This window comes from Sorex fumeus, unplaced genomic scaffold, assembly GCF_029834395.1.
Source record: "Sorex fumeus unplaced genomic scaffold, SorFum_2.1 ptg000044l, whole genome shotgun sequence".
NCBI classification, from domain to species: domain Eukaryota; kingdom Metazoa; phylum Chordata; class Mammalia; order Eulipotyphla; family Soricidae; genus Sorex; species Sorex fumeus.
Window position 1 is genome coordinate 1,363,086 of NW_026606101.1, and position 26,084 is coordinate 1,389,169.

The following is a 26,084-nucleotide window of genomic DNA, read 5'->3' on the forward strand; positions in this document are numbered from 1 at the left end:
TTTGAGTCACACCTGGTGATGCTCAGGGGTTACTCCTGGCTTATGAACTCAGGAATTACTCCTGGAGGTGCTTGGGGGACCATATGGGGTGCTGGGAATCGAACCCAAGTCAGCCATATGCAAGGCAAACGCCTTCCTCGCTATGCTATCGCTCCAGCCCCAGTCCCATGTGGTTTGCCGAGCACCGTCAGGTGCGACTCTGGGGACATCGGACACCACAGAGCCTGAGTCCCGAATTGAGCTCCTAAGTCTCACTGGCAGTGGCGATCCTTAACCTCCCAAGCCTCACGGGGGACCCTCCCCCCAAAAAAAACCCCCATCATTTGTGGATGTTCAGCTTCATGTGGGAAGTTGGCAACCCTAACTCCCATTTGGGGGTCTCTGAGGCAGTACTCAGGAGAGCTCGGGGCTACTCCCAGCAGTCCTCAGCCTGGCTTGGGTCTGGCTTTATTCCCTGCTCAGGCCCATGGATACTTATTTTGGGGGCCAACAGGTCCACCCCAACAATGGGCCATGCCAGGATCACAGCCGGGCCTCTCCCCTGCCCAGCAGTTGGTTCTTAAATTGGCAAAAATCGGGATGAGCCTGGCTGAGCCAGACTCGATCGGTTGAGAGTTCTGTCAAAGAGCCCCTGGGACCTTGGTGATAAGAAAGAACCGCTCTCCTGCAGACTGAAGATGCAGAGCAGCTCAGCTCCTGGGGACTGTGTCTCCGAGGGGCTGCAGCCCAGGCACCTGGGGACTTGTCCCGGAAAGTTGTGACTGGCCGATGGGCAACTCGTCCTTGCCACCATGAAGCCCCGTGTGGGGCAGCGCCAATGGCTGGCAGCAGTCCAGCAGAAAGTGATACCTGGAGGTCATGCATGCCTTCCTTTAGGGTGTGGGAACGAGCTTTACATAGGTGACACCGTGGAAACACACATGGTTACTCCTGTGTGCAGGAGAAGAAACTGAGGCGTGGAGAGGGTAAGGGGCCTTAGCACCGGCTGCTTGCTATTTTTTTTTTTTTCAGTTCCTTTTCTTCCCTTCTGGGACCAGCCCCGAGTGGAGTGGCTGGGACCACACTCAGCGACTGCTCAGGTCGATGGATCTGTTGTTTTGGAGTCACGGGGGTCTCACCCGGTGGTGCCGAGGGGGGCCACGTGGTGCCAGGGCCCAAACTCGGGGCTTTGCCATCCCCAAACCCCATGCATGCCTTCCTTTAAGGTGCCGGCTGTACGCACGGATGCGCCTTGACTTCGGGGTGGGCAGGAGTGATGGGAGGGGGGTGCGTGAATATTCCTTGTAAGTCAGTGTGTGAGCACGGCTTCGAAGCACGTGGGCTGCGGTCGCCTGGTGCGCATGAGTGGGCCAGGAACGGTCCCTGCGGGGATGGTGCCGTAGGACCAGCCAGGATTCTGGCCCAGCGAGGCACTGCCCCATGCAGTGCCCGGGAGGAGGATGCTCTGGAGGTGGGCACGGCAGAGGGGACCCCAGTGAACCTCCTCAAGCCATAAGAACTTGGCCATAGCCAGGCTCAGGGGAGCCCTGAGTTTCTTCCGCCATCTCCTACCCCCGCTCACCACCCCCACTCCCCACCTCCAGTGGCCTGCGGCCAGCAAGAGCAGGTGTTTATCGCTTTGCCCATGAAAGCGTGACTGCACCCCACTGCCCCACCCGCTCTCGTCTCTTGGAATCTGGAGCGGAGCCAGTCTGGACTGGGGGTTAGGGGGGAGGGGCTGGTGAGCAGGATCAGGGCTGACCCTCGTGGAACTCAGAGGATATTGTTTTGTCGGTTTCTTTCCCATGAAAGCCTCTTCCTCTTTACCTTGCATCTTTGTGGTCTGTCCCCACTGCAGGTCAAAACCTCCCCAGCACATCAGAGAATTGTACCCACACTGCGGTCAGCCGTGTTTCATTTCCCTTCTGGCTAACCCACTTCAAAAGAAACCCAGTTTGGGGGTTGGAGGGATGGTCCAGCAGGTAGGATGCTTTCCTTGCCTGTGGCTGACCCCTGTTCCATCTCTGGCCTTATGTAGGGTCCCCCGAGCCCAGCCAGGAGTGATCCCTGTGGGCAGAAGTAAGCCCTGAACATCGCTGTGTGTGACCCCCAAAACAAAAACAAAAGAAACCCAGTTTGAGAGAGAAGAACCCAGAGGTCAGTGCTGAGAGAGACCCGGAGCCAGCTGGGTCAAGTGGACACTCAGTAGCACGGGAACTGGTGCGTGGGGAGACTTTGGAAGCGAGATTTTGACCTTGTTTTGGGGGGCGTAGTGCTCCTGGTTCTGCACTCAGGGACCATTCCTGAGGGGTCTTAGAGACTATATGGGATTCTGGCGATCGAACCCGGGTCAGCCGTGTGCAAGGCATGCACCCTACCATATATGAATATGCCTGAATATGCAATTCTTTGTTTGGCTACACCCAATAGCGCAGGGCAGGGCTACTGCTACTGTTAGCTCTGCTTTGGAGAGATGTGTCACTCTGGACACTCAGGGACAATGCTGGGCATCAAACCTTGGTCTGGGACAAGCAAAACAGCCCCCCCCCCACCTTGGAGCCCTTCCCCAACACCTCTCCACCCCCCACTCAACACACATACACACACACACACACACACACACACCGTCTTAGGAGGGAAACACTGCCACCTGCTGGTTTCACCCTGTAACGGCACATTTCAAATATATCTGCTGATCGCATACCAAGTCTTATTTATTGAGCCCCAGTTTGCATGTTGGAGGCATTGCAACGTGTCCTCCAGGACATACAGCCTGAGCTCCTTCCCATGTGAAGTCTGCCTCCGAGAGGAGCAACCGACATTACATAAAGCTTCTTGGTTCAAAGTGGGAGAGGTGGGGATGACACTGTGAGTCTATGGCAAGAGAGGGCGGTGTAAACGGGCAGAGGGCACCTATGAGACATGCACAGCCTGGCAGGGCCCTGGGCTCTTGGCTCTTGCTACTGCTTGGAAGTCTCTCTCTCTCTCTCTCTCTCTCTCTCTCTCTCTCTCTTCCTCTTTCTCTCTCCCCACAAACGAGACTAGGGGAAGTTCTTCTCTGTGTGAGGGTGAGTTCCCCCCTCCTCCCACAGTCCTCCTGGGAGGTCTCTGGAGAGGGCTGGAGAGGAGCAGAGCAGAGGGTCCCTAAGCCCCTCCACTTGCAGGAGAGGAAACGTGTGTGTGTGTGGGGGGGGGTCACTGACAGGACAGCCCCTCCCAGCTCCCACAGCTGCGGGTCAGACAGTGAGACTCACTCCATTGAGGGTCCTCAGGGTAAATCCCAGACCCTAGGTGGGACCCCAGGCTCCAGAGTGGGATCCAGTGTCCAGGGGGCCCCCCAGTGGGCCCAGTGGCACCCAGGGCTCCAGGATCCGTCTTGATCACATAAAGGGCTGGGCACACACGAACAGGCTGGAGCCCAGGGCTGAGTCTTGGCACTCTATCACCCCCAGGTGAGGCCCGCAGGCAAAAACAAAACCCAAATCAAAGCCAACAGACAGAACCAGCGAGTCCTAGCACTGGGGACAGGACTCTGGGCCCAGGGCCGGCGGGCGTGCGTGTCAGCCTGGGCTCTGAGCGTAGGGTGTGAATCTATGTTTTCTCTTCAAGGGCAGATTCCTCTGTCTAGAGCTGCAGGAAGGATCAAGGCAACCCCCAACCCTCACCTTCAGGCTGACTCTGCAGAGTGTGGGGGACAAGGTAACACATGGGGGTGGGAGGGGGGGCGGGCCTTGCCTGGGCTCAACCTGGATTCTTCTTTTTTTTCTTTTTCTGGTTTTTGGGCCACACCCAGTGGTGCTCAGGGCTCTGAAGGCAGGAATCACTCTTGGCAGTGGTCAGGGAACCCTATGGGATGCCGGGGATGGAAACCAGGTTCACAGCTTACAAGGCAAACACCCTCCACACTGTATGTACTATCTCTCTGGCCTGTTGACCTGGCTTCTAACTGTGGCCTTGAGTAGGGTTCCCTGAGGAACATGAGTGACCCGGGGCACTGCCAGGGGTGCCCCCAATCCCCCATCCCCCCCCAGAAATGTGGAGTAAGAGATAGGGGATCAGGGAGAGAGTAAAGACCCCAGCCCCAGGGAGCGATAGCACAGTGGATAGGGCATTTGCCTTGCACGCGACTGACCCAGGTTCGATTCCCAGCACCCCATATGGTCCCCGAAGCATCACCAGGAGTAATTCCTGAGTGCATGAACCAGGAGTAACCCCTATGTGTCGTCGGGTGTGACCCGAAAACAAAACAAAACAAAAGACCCCCAGCCCCAGAGCGTCTCGGGGGCAGGGGCCTGGGGGTGGCCCGCGCACAGGGCCGCGGGGGGGGGGGGGGGTCGCGGGCAGACGCGCTACGTCTGGATGAAGAGGTGGAAGTTGGTGCGCGTGAACTCGTGGTGGATGGTCTCCAGCAGTGCGTCGGCATCTGCGGCCGGCTCGGGGGCGCCCGCTGGGCGTGCGCTGTACTCGGGGGTATAAGTGAAGGAGAAGGCGCTGGGGTAGAAGAGCCCGTCCGTGCGCACCAGGCTCACGGGCACAGTGATGGGGACGCGCTGCCAGCGCCAGTCGCTGCCAAAGGCCGCCACGTCGGGCACCACGCACACGAGCGAGCGTGGGCTTCTGCGGGGGGTGGGGCGGGTTAGGGCTGCGGGGACCCCCTCCCGCCCCCCCCCCCCCGCAGCCTGCCCAGCCCCTGTTCCCCGCGCCCCGTACCTGTACATGGTTTCCGCCTCCACGTCCCCGAACCATACTTTGAGTCCCGCGTGGAAGTTTTCCCCGTGGAGCTCCAGCGTGGCCACGTCGCCCCCGCCACTGAGCTGGGGAGGCACAGGGGGTGTGAGGGAGGGAGGGGAGGCTGCTCGGTCCCCAGGAGGTCAGGGTACCCCCCTTCCTGCAGAGTACCCCCAGTGGCCAGGTTCACCTCCAGGGTGCTGATGAGGGGTACCGGAGTGACGGGCTCCCGGGTGCGGGCCAGGCTGGTGCTGAAGGCGAACTCCACCGACTCGGTGCCAATGATGGTCCAGCAGGAGCTGTCATTGAGCAGCGCCCGGTTTGCCTCCTTGGGGCACGGGGAGGCCTGCGAGGATCCCCAACGGGAGGGGGCAGAAGGGTCACTGGGGCTCCAGCCCACCTGGGAGACACTGACTCCCCCATTCTGGGTCCCAGCCTCTGCCTGCCCTGAGAACTAGGGTCAGACCCCAAGGCTCTCCCAGAGTTAAATGGGCTCCTGGGAAAACGCTTCATCCCTCCCCCATCCCTTCTTTCATCCTTCCTCCCTCCCTCCTTTCATCCTTCCTCCCTGCCTTCCTCCCTTCTTTGCTTCCCTTCCTTCCTCCCTCCCTCCCTCCCTCCCTCCCTCCCTCCCTCCCTCCCTCTCTTCCTTCCTTCCTTCCTTCCTTCCTTTCTTCCTTCCTTCCCTCCATCCCTCCTTTTTCCTTTCTTTTCCTTCCACCTTTTCTTACTCTCTCTCTTTTTCTTTTTCTTTCTTTCTTCCACCAAGTGATGCTCAGGGCTTATTCTCTGCTCTTCCTCTTTCCTCTTTCTCTTTCCCTCCATCCCACTTTTTTCTTTTTTTTCTTCCTTCCATCCATCCTTCCTTCCTTCCATCCATCCTTCCTTCCTCTTTCTCTCTTCCTTCCTCCCTCCCCTTCTCCCTCCCTCCCTCCCTCCCTTCCTTCCTTCCTTCCTTCCTTCCTTCTTTCCTTCCTTCCTTCTTTCCTTCCTCCCTTCCTCCAATCGATGCTCAGGGCTTATTCCCAGCTCTGACCTCAGGGATCACTTCTCAAAGGGATTGGATGCTGGAGATGGAACTAGGCCAGCCACATGCAAAGCAAATAAAGGCCTTACCCCCTGTTCTCTCTCTCTCTCTCTCTCTCTCTCTCTCTCTCTCTCTCTCGCCTGGAATAACCAGTTTTCCAACATCTATTTTTTTTTTTTAAGATTCCAGAGTTTGATTTCTGAGCATTGTGCAATTCTATGCCTCCAAATTCCAGAGTTGAAGAATTCTTTGGGAGCATTGCTCAATAGTGTTATTTTCTACATTTTCTGATTTCAATCTCAACATTCTTTGATAATATTCTTGTAATTACTTAATAAGTTCCCCCATTCTACAGTTATGACTTGGCATTCCAAGAACATATTAGTCTTAGCATGACTTGGTGAGAACACACCACACTGATACAGCAAAGCAGAAACAGAATGCTGATTTTACTCACACTCTCCAATGCTCTACCTCAACGTCCCCTGAGCCTAATATTCCTTGGGATGAAGAGTCTTTTGCTCAGTATGGGCGGAAGAGAGAGAGTTTCAGGCTGAGCACCCGCTTTGCACATAGGAGATCTGGGTGTGACCTCAGTACCACCAGGACCCCTGAACACTGGCCCGAGCAACACCCAAGCACAGAGCCAGGAGGAGTCCCTGGAGAACTGCTGGGCATGGCCCCCCAAAAACAAACAAAAACAAAACTGAAAGTATCACTCAGGAATGTTCAGTTTACACACTATTCTCAGATGCCATCCTGCCCAGGACTTAATACTGCCCTGGAACAGGGCACTTGTTTATTAGATATATTTTTGGGCTTTGGGGTCACACCCAGTGATGCTCAGGGATTATCCTGGCTCTGGGCTCAGGCGTCACTCCTGATGGTGCTCTGGAGACCGTATGAGAGGCCAAGGATTGAACCTGGGTTGGCTGAGTCCAAGGCAAGCGCCCTTCCTGATTTCCTACTGCTCCGGCCTCAAGAAGCAGCTGTTGAGAGGCCGATGCTTCTATCCGGGGTACGCTGCAGCTCACCTGGAATTGCACCACCTTCTCTGTGGCCAGACACAAGTAAGTGCCGCCTCCTCCTGGAGGCCCTCCAGGAAACTGGAAGGCGCACTTGTGCAGCTGGGAGATGGGCTCGTCCACATCCAGGAGTGCGCACTGCTTGGCCACTTTCCGAATGATCTACAGGGGAAGGGCGGTGGTGGGGGGTGGGTGGGAACGTGCACCCCCAGCCATGGGGCCGCCAGCCCCCAGGCGGACCCATGACTCCACCGGGTACTTCTCCTCCCCCAGTCCCAGCGTCATCCTACCATCGGGGGCAGCGTGATGCCAGTGACCGTGCACACCAGCTGGACCAGGGAGCCGTAGCGGACATAGCCCTCTCGAGGGGGGAAGTCCCCCTGGGAAGAGCGTTCATCAGCTGTGGGGGGGGGGAGAAAGGAATATGGGGGGAGCGCTCAGGGGCTTCCCAGCTTTTGCACCCGCTGCTCACGCCCTCACCCCAGGTTCTTGGGGGCTGGAGCCAGCGAGAGCCACTGGGCTGGGGCAGAGTCACAGGGGGCGCAGGGCGGCACAGCAGTTGGCACAGCTCGGTTCATCCAACAGGCAAGGGGGACTCCGACGAGTCCTTCTGTACCTCTGGGCCTCCGTTTCACCAGGCCCAGGGCTTTCCTGGAAGGAGGGGGACGGCTTACCCAGGTGCAGCGTGAATGCCGCCCACTGGCGCGCGCTGGCCACAAAGGCACCGTCCTCCACTGACAAGTACCGTGTGGATACGGTCTGGGAGCGCAGCCGGTTGAAGAGTGACACCTTGGAACCGGAGGAGATGCACACTGCAAGAAATGGGGTAGGGGTGGCGGGGTAGGGGCGGTCAGGGCTACCTTGGCTTGGCCCTTCAACTTGCCCGACATATTACCAATTTATTTTAGTTTTTGTGTCTTGGGTCACACTCAGTGATGCTCGGGGGATTACTCCTAGCTCTACAGTCAGGAATTACTCCTGGCGATGCTCTGGGGATCAGATTGGATGCAGGGGATTGAATCCAGGTTGGTTGTGTTTAAGGCAAATGCCCAACCTGCTGTACTATTGCTCTGGTCTCTCTTTTCTTTTCTTTTCTTTCTTTTTTTTTTTTTAGCTTTTTGGGTCACACCCGGTGATGCACAGGGGTTACTCCTGGCTTTGCACTCAGGAATTACTCCTGGTGCTACTCAGGGGACCATATGGGATGCTGGGAATTGAACCTGGGTTGGCCGTGTGCAAGACAAACACCCTACCTGCTGTACTATTGCTCCAGCTGTTTTCTTTTCTTATTAAATGAAAGGACTGGAGCGATAGCACAGTGGGCAGGGCATTTGCCTTAAACACTACCAAGCTGTATTCTATCCCCGGCATCCCATCTGATCCCCAGAGCACCACCAGGAGTAATCCCTCTCGGAGAGCCCAGCAAACAACTGAGAGTATCCCGCCCACACGGCAGAGCCTGGCAAGCTCCCCGTGGCATATTCGATATGCCAAAAACAGTAACAGTAACAACATAATTAAATACAAAAAATTTTGGAACCACACCCAGAGGTCCTCAGGGCTTACTCCTGGCTCTGTGCTCAGAGATCACTCCTGGTGGGGCTGAGGGCATCATTTGGGGTGCCAGGGATCAAACCCAGGCAGCTGTGAGTAAGCCTTCCTGACCCCAGTCTGGCAATTTCTTCTTTGGGGGCAGGGTGGGGTCCCACACCCAGAGATGCTCAGGGATTATTCTTTACTCTGTACTATGGAGTCATACCTGGCAGTCACGTGGTCAGAGAGTCATATGGGATTGGGGAATCTAACAGGCTCGCCACATGAAAGGCAAGTGCCCTCCCCGCTGGGCTATCTCTTCAGCCTCTTGTCTGACCATTTCTTACCCTTGCTCCTCTGTGCCCAGCTGGGTCCAATACCCACTGTCTTAGACACACCTCCACAGCTCTTCCCGTCCACCTGCTGTCCTCCTGCTTCTGTCTCTCTACCTGCCCCTTGGATGTTGGGTATCCCTCAGCGCACAGGCTTCTCAGCCACCATTGCTGACTTGGCATGCTGATGGCTGGTGCAGGCACGATGCGGGTTCCTGAGCACCAAAAAGCAAGGGACCAGAGCCATAATACAGGGGGAGGGCATTTTCCTTGCATGTGGCAGACCCAAGTTCCATGCCCAGCATCCCATATAGTTTCCAGAGCACCGCCTGGAGTGATTCCTGAGTGCAGAGCCAGGAGTCAGTTCTGAGCACTGCCAGGTGGCCCCAAAGCTAAAAACAAAAACAAAATTAACCCCCCCCCCCCCATCATCACCCAAAACAAATACAAAACAAAGGTGAGTGAGAGGCAGTTTTGCACCAGACCAAAAACCCACCCCGTGTCCAAACCCCGCCCCTCACGGCCAGGCCCCGGCCCCGCTCACGGTCAGTGTTTTTCAGCGACTGCTTCTTCTGCGACGGCTTGGAGATGACCTTGATGAGGCGACTGTGGAAGGTGCCCAGTTCCCGGCCCCCTCGGAGCACCAGCCGCAGCACCAGGCGGAAGTGTTTCCTCTTGTCGGCGTCGGAGATGTACAGAGTCTTGGCGCAGCCGAATTCCTGGGGGGTCGTGGAAGGCAGGATGAGGGGGCGGGGGGATGCGTCTCATCCTCCCTGTGCTGTGACACCCGCCCCATCGGACTGGCCCTGAAGAGTCAGGATTCCAACGCTCAGGTTCACCCTGGAGGCCGAACCCTGGCGTATGGGTCACCTGCCCGGTCCCTGGGCTCCTGCAGGGGTGAATGAGGGGGGTCACTGCGCCCTCCACTCTCGGAGTGCGCTGGGGAGACCGGGATGGGATGAGGCGTCGGAGCCCCTCCCGAGCGCTCTCACCCGCGAGTCCCGCTGCTCTTCGAAGCTCAGCTTCTGCGTCTCGGCGGCGCTGCCCGAGGCGCCGTCCAGTCCCATGAAGCCGCAGACGATGGGCCCGGACTCCCCGGCCGGGTGCGCTGCAGAGGCACAAGCGGAGCGCGCGCGCTCGGGACGGACTCGGGGAGGACCAGGCACTCCCGGTTCTCGCCGCCAGGGGGCACCGCCGGACCGCGCGGCGAAGCGGACCCGCGCGCGCTCCCAGGACCCAGGGAGGGGCCCGCGGCGGGCTAGCGGGGAGGCCCCCACGGCGGTCCCCGTCCGTTCCTCACCTTGGCCCTGCCCTGGCTTCACCCTCCAGCCGGGACCTGCGAGGTAGACACAGGGCGGGGGGCAGAAGAACCTGCGGAGACGTGGAAGCGCTGGACCTGTTTCATCACCTTCCTCCGAGCATCACAAAAGTAGCACAACAGGACCCGGATTCCCACCTTCCCCAACGCCCTCCGGAGGCTGCGTGCCCGTGAGTCCCGTTAACAGCTAAACTTTATTCGTCCACTCCCCTCCTCCAACCCGTGGGTAAGTCCTACCCCACCTTTCTCTGCGCCCGGAGTCCAGTGGTCCCTCTCATGTTCGCTTGGGCCCCTGGCTGTCACCACTGTTCGCCCGGACGCAGCCTCCACCCTGCTCCCGCCCCCACTTTCCCCTCCTTTTCCCTTCCACGTGCTTTTTCACACAGCGGTCACTGTGCACTTTTTTTTCTCCTTTTTTTTTTTTTTAAAGCCGTTACTCATCACAGATTTCTCTAATGGTTGAAATCCAAAGTCCTCATATGCCCCGGACTCTGCCCCGGACTCTGCTCACCTCTCCGGCTTTCATTCCTACAATTTCCCTCCTTCTCTCATTCCACCCACTCATGGCAGGGCTCTGAGCCCCACCAGGCCTCAGGCAGGACTCAAGGTCACGGCATTTTCTGTTTTTTTTTCCTCACCAGAACTTGCTTCCCCCACGCCCTCCGGTTCTCTTACTTCTGGCTCAGTTTCCAGCATCCAAGCCTCAGTACAGCTCTCTCCTCCTTCAGAGGCCTTTTCCTCCACCTTGGTCTTTTCTTTTTTTTTTTTCTTTCCCCCCTCTTTTGTTTTGGTCTTTTGGGGTCACATCTGGCGGTGCTCAGGGGTCACTCCTGATTCTGCACTCAGGAATGATTCCTGGCCTGGCCCCGGGGACCATATGGGATATGGGGGACTGAACCCAGGTCAAACTCATGCAAGGCAAATGCCCTCCCCACTGTACTATTGTTCCTGCTTGTCACCTTGTTCTTTTAGAGCCCCGTTTTAAATTACATTATCTTCTTCACCCCTACCCTACCAGTCTCTTCCTAGCATGGGTGTTTTCTCATGCACAATGGGGTGAAGATGCTATAAAGAAAAGGCTGTTTGTGTCTTTTTTTTTCTTTTTGGGTCACACCGGGTGATGCACAGAGGTTACTCCTGGCAGTGCTTGGGGGGACCCAATAGGGTAGTGGGAATCGAACCCAGGTTGGCCACGTGCAAGGCAAAGGCCTGAGCCGCTGTAATATGGCTCCAGCTCCTGCTTGTGTCTTGTCCAGGCTGGGCACCCCATGTCCAGCAGTGCCCAGAGAGAGAGCCTGGCGCCTAAGTACTGGGTCACAGCGGACATGGAGGGGGGGGGACTCTCACAGCCAAGTGGGGGTGCTGTGTGTGTTTTCCAACAGGCCCCACGCCCAGCCTCCCCGCCTGGGTCCTCCCGGTCCTTCCCACACACCTACCGCTTCTCGTTCCCATAGGATTTCTGGGCCACTTTGGCGTGCAGGATCCACACGGTCTGCTCACACTGCTGCAGGCATCTGCGCACGCCTTCCCTGGCGCCCTCAGAGGAGGCCCTGGGGGGCGGGGTGAGGCCCAGCCCCAAGCGGGAGGGTCAGGTTGGTGCCCCCCACCCCCCAGGTGCAGGAAATGAATGAGAGGGGGCTGCTCCGTTGGTCCTAGCCCCACCCCCACCCCACCCCCAAACACACGTTATCCGGGAGACAAGGGTCAAGTCTGGGAGCCAGCCGGGGTGAAAGTCATGAGCTACATCTTTGGGCTGTGGGGAGTGGCCTGGGAGTCCAGCCTGGACCCCAGCGGGGTCACCCAGGCATCCCCTCGCCTGCTGGGCTTCAGGCCGGGGCAGCCAGGAGCCCTAGGGAATAGCTGGCAGGAAAAAAAAAAAGGGCTGGGTTTGTGAGGACAGGGTGGAGGGTCCAGGGCTTCTCTGCACCCAAGAGGACCCCCCCACCCCCACCCCAAAGAAGTCTCAATTCCAGGGGAAGTGGCCTTTACTTGACCCCTGCTCACTTGTCTGTCTACAAATGCCTGGAAACATGGACATAGCACAAACACCCTCCCTTCCTGCCCGCCCCCACCAACAAACCCAAACCCTGTCCTCAGGATCTTGCGGAAAATATTTGAGTCCTTTGGAAGGTCAAAGCCACCTCCCTCCCCACGAGAGAGGCCCGGTGCCGTGTCCAGCACCGGCAGGGCCTGGGAGGCCTACGGGAGCTGGTGGTCCGCCCCCGACGTGGTGGGTGACGGCGGGTCGGCGCTCGGACAGCTACGGAGCCCGCCCTGGCGTCCTCGACTGCGGCTACTGGCAGGAACGCTCGGCCCCGAGGCTGCCCCTCGGAACCTAGAGAGGGGGCGGGGGCCGCCCCCTCGGAGCCCGCCAGGCCGCAGGCGCGGGGAGCCAAGCCCCGCTCCGCCCCTCGGGGCGCTCCCCTGGGAAGCGCTCCGAGGTGCCCAGCGCGTTCCGCCCGGCCGCTCTCGCGGGGGGCGCAGGTCCCGCGGCGCTGCCCTCGTCCGAGCTCCCCGGGAGGCTGTCGCTGGGTCGGGGGGCGGGGGGGGGGGGAGGGATGCCCCTCTCGCTCCGCCCCCGCCCTCCGAGCAGTGGGAGGGGTCGCGGGCCGCGCCCCCCACACCGCCCCCCCTGCCAGCGCTCGCCCGGGTTAAATGCGGCCGCCGCGCTGGCTGCGCGCTCCAGCTGCCTGGCAGACGCCGCCCCGGGCTCGCTGCCCGCGCCCGTACCTGGAACAGCTGCCCGGGAGGCTCCGCCCGTCGGCTCCGCTCCGCGGCCGCGCCTCCGAACCGTCCCGCAGGCTCAGGTGAGTCAAGGGGCCTGGGGGCGCCGGGGGCCCTGCGGGGGACAAGCCACACCAATGCGGGTGTGTTTGTGTGTGTGTGTGTGGGGGGGAACCCTCCTTTACCGCTGCGCCCTTCCCCACGTCGGGGCGGTCCTTTCCAAATTGAACCCCCCTCCGCACGGAAACGGGGAGAGGGTTTTTCCCTAAGCTCCCTCCCAGAAACGCGCCCCCCACCCCAGGTACGTGTTCTGTAGCCAAGGCTGGAGGAGATGTTCTCGGACCCCCGCCACGCCCTCGAGAGGTCTTTCCAGCGCTTTCTTTCCCATCCCAGAATTAACCCGTCAGAGGAGCTGGGGTGGAATTGAGGCGTTCTGCCCTCTATTGCCGGGTGGCCTGGGGTGGGGTGGGGGGACACGCTAGCCTCTCTGGACGGGAATCCGTCCCTGCGTCAGAGCGAGTAGAAGGTGACTGACTGTTCCAAAGAGTAGCAGTCTGGGTCCCCGGCATGAAGGTGGGGTGCCAGGCGGGATGCTGGCAGAGACCAAGAGCAGGCCTATGAGGGCCTGGCGCAAAGTTCTGGGGCTCTGAAACTTCTGCAGGTAGCAAAGAGTGAGGGTGGGAGCCCCCAGGACTGTTCCCCTCTCCCTGCGCCCCGGCGGTGGAGGAAAGGCAGCCCCTGCTCCATTAGCTGCAGGACCACTTTGCTGCTGTTGCAGGGCCTGAAAGGCAGGGCTGGGAGGATCCGGACGGGAAGGCCGCCTGCAGAGAGGGGCCGGCACCAGCTGTGTGCAGAATAGGCCCATTCAGGGAACTGGGGGGGGGGGGGGGGGCGGGGCTGCGGTTGGGGTAGGGGCAGCCTGTCCCCCCTCTGCCAAGAAGCAGCAGCAGGAAAATGCTAACACGTGGCCTCAGAGGGTCAGCGTGGAGGAAAGCATGGCCAGCAGCCCCGCTGAGAGGGGAGAAAGGGAGCCAGCCGCTGGGCCTCTATTTTCCCATCTGTGTAACGGGAGTCCTCTGTGATCCTAAGGGGCGTCGCCCAGGGCCTCTCAGGGTGAGCGCTCACCTGCCGCCCCTACAGCGTCCATGGTGGCCTTCGGAGCCCCCCGGCTGCTCACTCACCGCACTGCGGTAGCGTCCAGGACCTCTGTCCCCAGAACCCCGCGCACCCCTGATCTTTAGCCCTCAAGCGCTGGATATATCCTGCCTTATCTGCAAGGCCCCCGGGGCTCCAGGCCCCTGTTTGCTCAGGACTGGGCACCTGCTTTGCAGCTGTGCGCTTCCCACCACCTACCTAGCCAGCCCCGGAGGCGCCCCCTTGCGGCCCCTCCGTGCACGGGCCAGGCCAAGAGGGTTCAAGTGCAAGGTGGGTTTTGGTCTCAGCACTGCCTGCGCCCTCCGCCCCGCGGAAGGGCGGGGAATGTGCCTGCGCGCATCTCTCTCTCCCCTCCCCCACCCACCCCCGGTGTCTCAGGAGAGAGCCTCACAGAGGCGCCTTGTGTCCTGAGGGAAGGGGGGTAAGGAGGGGGCGGTGCAAGCCTTCTGTCTCAGAGGAAGAGCACGCAGAACACGCCAGGCTGAGCCTCAGGACCCCGTGAACATGGGACGGGGCCCCGGAACACCCACTTTCTTGCCTCAGAACTTTGGGTACCGGCATTTACCTTTTCTGAGCCTGACTCCTCATCTCTGCAACAGGAATGATGACTGATTTAGTCTCGGATTTTACACGGAAAGCATTTAACTGTGCCTGGCACGTAGGGATGGCTTTCTCTTTCCCGAGGATCTATTTTCATTTATTTATTTATTTATTTATTTATTTTTTTGCTTTTTGGGTCACACCTGGTCATGCACAGGGGTTAATCCTGGTTCTGCACTCAGGAATTACTTCCGGCGGTGCTCAGGGGACCATATGGGTCCAGCCCCAGATCTACTTTTAATTTATCTTTTTTTTAACCATTCTGGAGTTTTTTTTTTTTTCTTTTTGGGTCACACCCAGCGATGCAGAGGGGTTAGTCCTGGCTCTTCACTCAGGAATTACTCCTAGCAGTGCTCAGGGGGCCATATGGGATGCTGGGAATCGAACCCAGGCCGGCTGCGTGCAAGGCAAATGCCCTACCCGCTGTGCTATTGCTCCAGCCCCCCCATTCTGGAGTTTTACAACCAGAATCCTCATGTTTTCAGCACTCCCTGCTGGTGACATCATTTCTTCTTATGAAAATGTTCAGGGGCTGGAGCGGGTAGGCTGTTTGCTTTGCATGCGGCCGACCCAGGTTCAATTCCCAGCATCCCATATGGTCCCCTGAGCACCTGAGTTACCCCTGATACCCCTGAGTAATTCCTGAGTGCAGAGCAGGAGCAACCCCTGTGAATCGCCAGGTGCAACCCCCCCCCCCAAAAAAAGAAAATGCTCAAACAGAGGCTAGTAAAACGAAGTCGTGCCTTCCCCCTGCAGTTGCTGTCACCCCAGCAAACAGAATAACGGCTCTGATGCATGATGGCTCTGCTGGGTTTGCTCCATTCCTTCCTTCCCCCAGGCTCTGACGTCTCCGCTCTCTGTGCCCACGGAGCCATGAGGGGCGTTTTATGCTCACCTCTGCCCACCTTGCTGCTCCTTCTCCAGCCCTGGGAAACTCAGCTGCAGGTCACAGGTGAGCACTAGCAAAGGGAACGGAGATGGGAGGAGAGGAGCAAATGCAGGGTTAGATCTTCTTGGAAGGGAAACTCAGGGCTTTTCACAAAAGGAGAGAGGCCAAAGAATAGAACAGGGGTTAAAGTGCTTGTCTGGAATGCAGCGACTGGGTTTGGGACCCTGAGCACCACCAGGGTTGAGCACTGATGGACGTACCTCCCCCAAGCCCTCCCCCCCAAAAAAAAACCCGAACACAAGGGGACTGAGTTCAAGTTCTCTGTCACCATTCCTAGCCTCATTTGTAGGAGACTCAAAGGTAATCAGGCTAGACTCATGCAGAACTACCTGTTTGGTGCTTAATTTAAAAATATTAATGGGGTGGGGCTAGAGCAATAGCACAGCGGGTAGGGCATTTGCCTTGCACGCGGCCAACCCGGGTTCGATTCCCAGCATCCCCTATGGTCCCCTGAGCACCGCCAGGGGTAATTCTTGAGTGCAGAGCCAGGAGTAACCCCTGTGCATAGCTGGGTGTGACCCAAAAAGTCAAAAAAAAAAAAACAAAACAAAAAAACCCCAAAAAATGTTAATGGGGGAAAAGATCAGGAGTTTTCACATAAAAAGTCCCTATTTGGGACTTCTCTAGAAATTTCCAAGGACCTGCACCTGTGGGAAGGCGTAGAAGCACACTGGGCCAGAGGTTCCTCCTTCTAGGACAGATTCTGGCCCTCTCTCGAGCCAGCCAGTTCCTTCACAGAAGTTGCTTGCCTGGATCCTGTCTGCATTTGAATTTTTTTTTTAAGGAAACGCCTTTATTTATTTATTATATTTATTTATTGCTTTTTGGATCACACTGGCGATGCACAGGGATTACTCCTGGTTCATGCACTCAGGATTTACTCCTGGTGGTGCTCGGGGGACCATATGGGATGCTGGGAATCGAACCTGGGTCCCCTGCGTGGAAGGCAAACACCCTACCCGCTGTGCTATTGCTCCAGCCCCTGCATTTGAATTTTTGACACCAGGAAAGCACTCTTGGAAAGGATAATACCTCCTCAGAAGAAGAGCTCCCTGGAGAACTCTGAAATCCAGCCCAGGTGTTAGTTAGGAAAGGCTGAGGCAGAACATCTCTCTAGTGGGCGTTTGCTAAGGCAGATCCTAACCTCGTGCTGCTGGGGCGAGATGGGACCTTTCCACACTGGGTTTGCTCCAGGGGTCTCCTTAGAGCTGGGGAGAACTGCCGAGTTCGCCCAGCCCTCTCTCATCTCTCAGGTTCCAGGTGCCGCACGGGGCCCCTGGATTTGGTGCTCGTGATTGACAGTTCGCGCAGCGTGCGCCCCTTCGAGTTTGAGACCATGCGGCAGTTCCTGGTGGGCCTCCTCCGCGGCCTGGACGTGGGCCCCAACGCCACGCGCGTCGGCGTGATCCAGTACTCGAGTCAGGTGCAGAGCGTCTTCCCGCTGGGCGCCTTCTCCCGTGTCGAGGACATGGAGCGCGCCATCCAGGCCCTGGTGCCGCTCTCCCAGGGGACCATGACCGGGCTGGCCATCCAGTACGCCATGAACGTGGCCTTCAGCGTGGCCGAGGGCGCGCGGCCGCCCGAGGCGCGCGTGCCGCGCGTCGCTGTCATCGTGACGGACGGGCGGCCCCAGGACCGCGTGGCCGAGGTGGCGGCGCAGGCGCGGGCGCGCGGCATCGAGATCTACGCCGTGGGGGTGCAGCGTGCTGACGTGGGCTCCCTGCGAGCCATGGCATCGCCCCCGCTCGACGAGCACGTCTTCCTCGTCGAGTCCTTCGACCTCATCCAGCAGTTTGGTCTGCAGTTCCAGAACAGGCTGTGCGGTGAGTTCGGAAACCGCAGGAGGAAGAGGATGAATCTCCGTCGGCTGAGATTCAGTCCCCTTCTATCCCTGGACCTCCCCCTCTCTCAGTCTGTTCCAGCTGTACCCTGGTCCCCCTGGAAGAACAAGACTTCCTCTATCCTAACTCAGACTGTTAGACTAGGTACTGACTCTGCTAGGCATCGCCTACGAGCAACGGTTGTGGTTGACTAGGGTTTATCAACTTCTGGAACTTTTCCACGACACAGGAAGCACCGTCCCTGCAGCTGGGAGCAAGCCCTGACTCCCCTGTTCATAAGATGTGCCCCTGATCACTCTTTAGCCCCGTCTCAACGCTGATTGGACACCCCTGCCCCACCTCTGTCTTCCTCCTGCATGGTCCTGTCCTATCTCATCGAAACATCTAGCTGTTGGCTCTGTTCCTACTTCCCCAGCATTCCTCCCAGGATGGGCTCCTGTTTCTTCTCCTCCCTCTCCCTCTCCCTCTCCCTCTCCCTCTCCCTCTCCCTCTCCCTCTCCCTCTCCCTCTCCCTCTCCCCCTCCCTCTCCTCCTCCTCCTCTTCTTCCTCCTCCTCCTCTTCCTCCTCCTCCTTCTTCTTCTTATCTTTTTGGGGCACACCTGGCAATGCACAGGGGTTACTCCTGACTCTGCACTCAGGAATTACTCCTGGCAGTGCTCAGGGGCCACATGGGATGCTGGGAATTGAACCCAGGTCTGCTGCATGCAAGGCAAAAAGGCCCTACCCACTGTGCTACCACTCCAGCCCCTCCTGTCTCTTCTGTATCTTCTAAGGCCATTCTAGACTCCATCCAGTTTGCTCTTGTTGCACCGCCCGGCCTGTCTTTCCCCTCCTGACTGTTATTTCTCCTCAGGAAAGAACCTGTGTGCCGAGGGGACGCATGGCTGCCAGCACCAATGTCTCAACACCCCGGGCACCTTCCGCTGTGCCTGCAACCCTGGCTTCCAGCTAGCCGCAGACAACAAGAGCTGTTTGGGTGAGCGTGGCGGTGCCCTGCTAATCTCACTGCTTCTGCAACAGGCCGATGAGGCAGGGAGGAGGTTCAGAAGTAGGAATCGAGCTCCAGGTCTGAGGAAAGGAAGGACAGCCCCCAACCCCCCATGGGAGCAGCCTGGAACGGGTTATCCCACAGTTCAACGCGCCTTCCATGTTCTTCCTTCCTTGACCCTACCTTGCCTCCAATCTGCCCCCCAGGCATGCCTCTGGCTTCCCTTCAGCATGTCTTGACTGTTCCTGTTAGTCACAATTAGGGGCTTTGCTTAGGATCTCTGCACCCCTGGTCCCTTCTCATTCCTACTTCTGCACTGGAGATCTTTTCAGTGGCCCACCTGGGCTACCTCTGCCTCTATTCTCTGCATCTGCTGATCTTCCAGCTCCTTCTTTGTGTCGCTCTCTGAATTTCACGCCACACACATCCTTGCTTAGAGCATCAGGAGTTTCCTGTGGGCCAACTGGTCACACTCCTTTGATGAAAATTGCAGCTTCCAAAGTCTCAGTGTCCAACACCAGGGAAGGAGCTTTCCATGCATTATCCCTTAAGATCACAACAGCCTGGGCAAAGAAGGAATACCATTCCAGCACCCTGGATGTCAGCTTCTTCTTTCTGAAAAGCTAGAAAAGCGGGTTTGAAGCCCTATTTGACGAACCGTGAACATTTCCCATCCCTCCCAGCCACCTGAAATTCCACCCCTTTCCCTGATCTTAGCCACCTCTCCGCTGAGCTCCTGCTGTTCCCTGATGGTTCCTGCTCCTTTCCCTACTGCATGTTTCATGCACTGTTCTTGTCCCATGCCTGCAAGTCAGCCCCTTCCTTGGCCTCCACACCTGTACACACAGGGCAGGGGAGCATTTGCAGGTGTAACAACTGCCCGAGCCTGTTTCCTAAGATGCTGGTGGACAGAGGTGTGAGCCATAGCTAAGAAAAACCAAGCACACACGCACACAAACACACACACACACACATGCCAAAATATTGATCATTGAAACTTTGCCTTGGGCTAGAGACGTAGGACAGTGGGTAAGGTGTTTGCCTTGCATGCGGCCAACCTGGGTTGGATCCCTGGCACCACATATAGTTCCCAAAGCCCTGCCAGGAGTGATGTCTGGGCACAGAGCGAGGAATAAACCCTGAGCACAGCTTGGTGTGCCCTCCCCCCCCACTCTCATACCTCCTGCTAAAGAAAATTAGACTTGTAGTTTGTGAAAGTTCTCAGTCACCCCAGTTCTGGGGCTGTGGCTTCTCCCTTCCCGATCTTAACACACACAATCACTCATCAACACACCGCTTCTCTTGCTTGTTCCTCCTCCCTCTCCTCTCCCATATTTTTTCTAAGAACCCCAGTTTCCACTTAAAAAATTTTCTTTAGGGGATGGAGCGATAGCACAGCGGGTAAGGCATTTGCCTTGCATGCAGCCAACATGGCCAACACAGGTTCAATTCCCAGCATCCCATATGGTCCCCCGAGCACTGCCAGGAGCAATTCCTGAGTGCATGAGCCAGGAGTAACCCCTGAGCATCACCAGGTGTGACCAAAAAACAAAAAAAAATTTTTTTAAAAATTTTTATTTATGTATCTGTTTTTGGCATTTTGGGTCACATCTAGCAATGCTCCGGAATTACTCCTGGTGGTGCTCAGGGGACCATATCGGATGCTGGGGATCGAACCCAGGTCGGCAGCATGCAAGTCAAACGCCCTCCTCACTGTACTAATGCTCCGGCCCCAGGTTTCCACTTTTTATTGGGGGAAACTCATCTCTTTCCAGTCCTCATTCCCCAGATCCACTCCTGAAAATCTCAGGCCGTCAAAGGCTCTCATCTCTCCACTCTCCTGGAGCAATTGGTCTTTTTTACGATGGTCCCATTTTGGAAATGGGAAAATAGAGGCTCCACCAGGTGAAGCAACAGAACTGCTTTTGTCAGGGAGCAGAAGCCCAGGTCACTAAAACTGACACATTCACTTTCTTTCTTTCTTTCTTTCTTTCTTTCTTTCTTTCTTTCTTTTTTTTTTTTGCTTTTTGGGTCACACCTGGTGATGCACTGGGGCTCTGTACTTCTGGCTCTGTACTCAGGAATTTCTCCTGGCGGTGCTTGGGGACCCTATGGGATGGCGGGGATTGAACCCGGGTTGGCTGCATGCAAGGAAAATGCACTACCTGCTATGCTATCGTTCCAGCCCACGTTCACATTCTTGTGCACGACTTAGTCCCGAGCACCAGTCTCTCAGACTTGAGTTGGGCAGGTCTGCGGCTTCTAGAAGCTACCGATGATGGGGTCAGCTTGGTGGCTGCGTAGTGGCATGCAGGACGTGTATGTAGAGGGTCTGGGCTCAAGCTCAGCACTGTCAAAACAAAAAAACGAAAGTGCCAGGGCCAGGCATCATCCTTGCCGGGGTCTTGGGGCTGAATCCGGGCCTGGGCATCCCTGGGCGGGAGACTGTGCGGTCAGCAGCTGCTCAGTTCCTCTCCTGCAGCCATTGACCTGTGCGCCGGAGGGGCCCACGGCTGTGAGCACCACTGTGTCAGCCTCCCGGGCTCCTACTTCTGCCGCTGCCAAACGGGCTTTGTGCTCCAGCAGGACCAGAGGAGCTGCAGACGTGAGTGAGCCCCTCCTGCGTCCCTCTCCCGAAGGCTCTGATTCCTCCAATCAGAAGCCGCATCGTCCCCTTTCTTTTCCTTCCCACCAGCCGTTGACCACTGCCGTTCTGGAACCCACGGCTGCCAGCACGAGTGCGTGAGCACTGTCACGGGCCCGCAGTGCCGCTGCCGAGAGGGCCACGAGCTGCTTGCGGACGGGAAGAGCTGCCGCAGTGAGTAGGGTTCTGGGCGAAGGGGCTCTTAGCAGATGGGAACCCCCCTGCCCCTCACCCCGCTCAGGCTGACCTGTCTCTCTCTCCCTTCAGTCCGGGACCTCTGCAATGGTGTAGACCATGGATGCGAGTTCCAGTGTGTGAGCGAGGGGGACTCGTACCGCTGCCTGTGCCCCGAGGGTCTGCAACTCCAGGCCGATGGCAAGAGCTGCAGCCGTGAGTGCTGGCTGGGCGGGCGCCCCGCGTGTCGGCCCCACTGCGCATGTCCTAAGCATCTCCTACTTTGCCCTTGCCATGTGGGACCCAAGGTGTAAATGTGAAGGACTGTTCGGGATGCAGGATGGCAGAGGACCTGTCCTGCCCTGTGGCTCTCTCTTTCTCCTCCATTATCTCCCCCGTGGCTAAGGATTTTTTTAAAAAAAATGTTTGTTGTTGTTTTGGGGCCACACCTGGTGCTGCTCAGGTGTTACTTCTGGCTCTGCAGTCAGGTATTATGCCTGGTGGTGCTCAGGGGATCATATAGGATCAGCTGCATACAAGGCAAGCGCCCTCCCGGCTGTACTATCGCTCCAGTCCCTAAAGTTTATTTTTTAAAATAGAAGATCTGGGGCTGGAGATAGTACAGCGGCGAGGGCCAGGGCGTTTGCCTTGCACGCGGCTGACCCGGTTTCGATTCCCAGCATCCTATATGGTCCCTAGAGCACGACCAGGAGTTAATTCCTGAGTGCAGAGCCAGGAGTAACCCCTGAGCATCACCAGGTGTGACCCAAAAAGCAAAAAAAAAAAAAAAAGCAAGCCAAGATCTGACCATATTCTTTTCTTGCTCCAGAGCCTTCTGTGACCTCACCCTCACCCCCCGCAGGGCCCGCAGATTTAGTGTCAAAAATTTATTATCAACTCAAATCCCTGAGTTGCTTGAAAGGTGGGTGCAAACACATTCATGGATAATGGAATCAACTCTGTGGGTGAGAGCCAACATCTTCAAAAGAGGAGATAGAGCTTCCTACATGCATCGAGACTGTCATTTCATGAATATTTCATGCACGCCTGTGAAATGCACTACTATGTAATGCTCTTGTTCATTTCACCGTGGGCTGTTATGACTGTTTGGAAGCATCGACCCCATTAGCCTGTCTTCTGTCACACTTGAACATCTTAGCTGTACGTTCCATTCAGTGTTGAGAGCTGCTGGCTTCTGAAAACGTTTGTGCCACCATCTAGAATGTCCCTTTCTACCATAGAAAACTCCTTCAGGAAGAAATCAAATGTCACCACCTCCAGGCAGCCTTCCTCAACAGGAAGGATAAATTCTTCCTGCCTTGGTCTCCCTGGCTTTCCATTTTTTTTTTTTAAGGTGGTGAGGAACACACTCAGCTCAGCTACACTCAGCGCTTACTCTTGGCTCAACATTCAGGGATCTCTGGGGCCTCGGGGGACCATCTGAGGTGCAAGGGATTGAACCTGGGTCATCTGCATGCAGGGCAAGTGCCCTACCTGCTGTGATTTCCCTCCAGTCTTGAGCTCTCCTTGACGGTAGCAAACAGCTGCTTTGCTCTATCCTGATTTCCTTGTGTATTAGGAATATATTTCATTTGTTGCTGAATCCCCCACTTCAAGCCCTCGGAGCACTTGGATCACAAGAGGGAAGGCAGGATTGCAGTGACTGAAAACTAGGATGTGGATGTCAAATCCTGGCTCAGTTACTGGGAGCTATGGAATCTGGGATTGAAAAGGATTGAAAAGGTGTAGAATCAGTATATCAGTGATTTCTCCTTACTAACGGCTTTGCTTTCTGTAGTTCCACTTATCTTTGGTCCAACTACACTGTAGCACTGTCCTCCCGTTGTTCATCGATTTGCTTGAGCGGGCCCACTAATGTCTCCATCGTGAGACTTTGTTGTTACTGTGTTTGGCATATTGAATATGTCAATGGGTAGCTTGCCAGGCTTTGCCGTGCGGGCAAGATACTCTTGGTAGCTTGCCGCGCTCTCCGAGAGGGGCAGAAAAATCAAACTCTGGTTGGCCAGGTCGGCCGCATGCAAGGCAAATGCCCTACCCACTGTGCTATTGCTCCAGCCCGGTCAACTACAGTGCTCCCTAATTTTATGTAGTTTATCTTATGTATTTGGGCTGGAGCGATAGCACAGCGGTAGGGCATTTGCCTTGCACGCAGCCAATATGGCCGACCCAAGTTCGATTCCTCCGCCCCTCTCGGAGAGCCCGGCAAGCTACGGAGAGTATCTCAGCAAAGCCTGGCAAGCTCCCCGTGACGTATTCAATATGCCAAACACAGTAACAAGTGTCACAATGGAGACGTTACTGGGCCCGCTTGAGTAAATCGATGAACAACGGGAGGACAGTGACCGATTATTGTGTATTTATTTATATGAAATATTTGTTTTGTATGCGGCTGGCCCAACCTTGATTCCTCTGCCACTCTCGAAGAGCCTGGCAAGCTACCGAGAGTATCTCGCCCACACAGCAAAGCCTGGCAAGCTCCCGTGAGGTATTTGATATGCCAAACACAGTAACAACAAGTCTCACAATGGAGACATTACTGGGCCCACTCAAGCAAATTGATGAACTACGGGAGGACAGTGCTACAGTGCTATACCACATAAAATTGTGGGTTATATACAAACACACAGACATTAATAAATGGTAGTCATCATAGTCCTTTCTCTAGTTTCTTCCCTGTCTTTCCCATTTTCCTTTGCTTTTCACAGATTGCCTGGCTTGGGCTAAGCATTTAGTGAGTGGCAAGGGTTAAGATGTGGATGCTAATAAGAATAAGAATAATAGCATCGATAATAATTTTGCCACAGAGCTGGATACAGGAAGGACTTCACACATGGTCCCCGTTACGTAAACGGTGTCTGTAGCTGGTAAACGGCAGCTGCAGACAAGATTCCGGCCGCTCCCACCAATTCTTCCCCGGTACAGGGTGCCGGGAAGGTCACGTGGACCTGGTTCTGCTGATCGACGGCTCCAAGAGTGTCCGCCCGCAGAACTTCGAGCTGGTGAAGCGCTTCGTGAACCAGATCGTGGACTTCCTGGACGTGTCCCCCGAGGGCACGCGCGTGGGGCTGGTACAGTTCTCCAGCCGCGTGCGCACCGAGTTCCCGCTGGGCCGCTATGGCACGGCGGCCGAGGTGAAGCAGGCGGTGCTGGCCGTGGAGTACATGGAGCGCGGGACCATGACCGGGCTGGCGCTGCGCCACATGGTGGAGCACAGCTTCTCGGAGGCGCAGGGAGCACGGCCCCGCGCGCTCAACGTGCCCCGAGTCGGCCTGGTCTTCACCGACGGCCGCTCCCAAGACGACATCTCTGCGTGGGCAGCGCGTGCCAAGGAGGAAGGTGGGCTGGGTGCGAGGCCCCGGGCGCCGGCCAGGCGGGGAGGCGGTTTTGCTGAGGTCTGGGGTGCCTGCCCCTCCCTTCTGTAGGCATCGTCATGTACGCCGTGGGCGTGGGCAGGGCGGTGGAGGAGGAACTGCGCCAGATCGCTTCGGAGCCCCCAGAGCTGCACGTGTCCTACGCCCCTGATTTTGACACCATGACGCACTTGCTGGAGAACCTCAAAGGCAGCATCTGCCCAGGTGAGCTGAGAGGGCCTGGGGCCCTTCCAGACCACGCCCACACCGGGCCACGCCCCTCAACTGACCACGCCTCTCTCGGAGCCCTGCACCTTACTAGACTGCCCTTCTCTGGCCCAGTTTCCTCTCTGGGCCACGCCCCTTATAAGACTCCGCCCCTTCACTGGCCCAGTTTCCTCTCCGGGCCACGCCCCTTAAAAGACTCCGCCCCTTCACTGGCCCAGTTTCCTCTCCGGGCCACGCCCCGTATAAGACCCCGCCCCTTCTCTGGTCCATTTTCTTCTCCAGGCCACGCCCCTTACAAGACTCCGCCCCTTCTCTGGCCCAGTTTTCTTTCCGGGCCACGCCCCTTATAAGGCTCTGCCCTTCTCTGATCGGTTTCTTCTCAGGGCCACGCCCTCTATGAGACTCCGCCCCTTCTCTGACCCAGTTTCTCCACAAGGCCCACCCCTTCTCAGAGCCACGCCCACCAGACCCCGCCCCTTCTAGGAACTCGCTCCTCGTTTTCTTCCTGTGCTGTGGGAACCCCCGCCCCACCCCCATTCTACCATTTAGCCCCAATTTTCATGCTATAGGTTCCCCCCCACCCTTATTGACGCTATTTTCTCCCGTGATCCCCTGGGGATAACCTGGGGACCCACAGGACACCATAGGGCTCCCTTGGTTGAGAAGCGCTGGAGTTACACTGTCCACTGAAGTGGCCGCCTGTGTCCGTTTCACGGAGCTAAAATGAAATCTCAAAAGCTTGGCTTTTTCGGTCGCCCCGACCCAAACTGCCTCCTGTTAAGCAGGCAAGCAGAGGGACCGGACCGACCGGGAAGGGCTCGAGTGCGTTTTCTAGCATCGCAGCCCAGGTCTCCCTGAGTCCGCAGCCCCGTCGCCGGGCTCGCTGGAGGGGCGTCGGCGGCGTGGGTCGGGGGGGGGGGGCGCGGACTCTCATGTGCCCGCCTTTCTGCTTGCCGGCAGAGGAGGGCATCGGCGCGGGGACCGAGCTCCGGAGCCCGTGCGAATGCGACAGCCTCGTGGAGTTCCAGGGGCGCACGCTGGGGGCGCTCGAGAGCCTGACGCAGAGAGATATCCTTTGGGGGCATGGGGCTGGGGGCGCGGGCTGGAGGGGGGGTCGGAGGGACCCCACTCCCCCCGAGCACCCATGTGCCTCCCTTGACTGCGCACTGGCCCAGCTGTCGGCGCGCCTGGAGGATCTGGAGAACCAGCTGGCCACCCAGAAGTGAGGGCCTGGCAGCCTGGAGGCCGGGCGCGTTTGTGTGGACGGTGCCCCCGGTGCGCCGCCGCAGGGGTGGGCACCACCTGGGTCCCTGGGACCGCGGCCGTCGGGGCGGAGGCGCTGGCCGGCTCCCGGCGCTGTGCTCGAGCTGGCCCCGCCGCACCCGGAGGCGGTCTGCGGGGGCCCGGCGGCGTGGATGCTGGGGGCTGCACGCCCTCGCCGCGTGCTGCGCTCAGTTCTTTGTTGGA

The 26,084-nt window shown here is 57.6% G+C and overlaps 2 protein-coding genes across 2 annotated transcripts; one reads left to right on the plus strand and one right to left on the minus strand.

Annotated features, from left to right (window-relative positions):
• Window positions 1-4,328: 4,328 nt before the first annotated feature.
• RBPJL (recombination signal binding protein for immunoglobulin kappa J region like) lies at window positions 4,329-13,915 on the minus strand. Its single transcript, XM_056121716.1, has 12 exons — window positions 13,792-13,915; window positions 12,673-12,781; window positions 11,379-11,492; window positions 9,925-9,995; window positions 9,617-9,732; window positions 9,169-9,343; window positions 7,434-7,571; window positions 7,050-7,159; window positions 6,769-6,921; window positions 4,898-5,053; window positions 4,690-4,793; window positions 4,329-4,593 (listed from the first exon to the last, which is right to left on the minus strand). The coding sequence occupies exons 1-12, from the start codon at window positions 13,811-13,813 to the stop codon at window positions 4,329-4,331; spliced, it is 1,533 nt and encodes a 510-aa protein (XP_055977691.1). The 5' UTR covers window positions 13,814-13,915.
• Window positions 12,607-26,084, plus strand: MATN4 (matrilin 4). Its single transcript, XM_056121717.1, has 11 exons — window positions 12,607-12,749; window positions 15,260-15,373; window positions 16,624-17,193; window positions 18,066-18,188; window positions 20,683-20,805; window positions 20,896-21,018; window positions 21,112-21,234; window positions 23,962-24,375; window positions 24,462-24,614; window positions 25,578-25,685; window positions 25,785-26,084. Exons 2-11 carry the CDS (start codon window positions 15,295-15,297, stop codon window positions 25,841-25,843), a joined length of 1,875 nt encoding a protein of 624 aa, XP_055977692.1. The 5' UTR covers window positions 12,607-12,749; window positions 15,260-15,294; the 3' UTR covers window positions 25,844-26,084.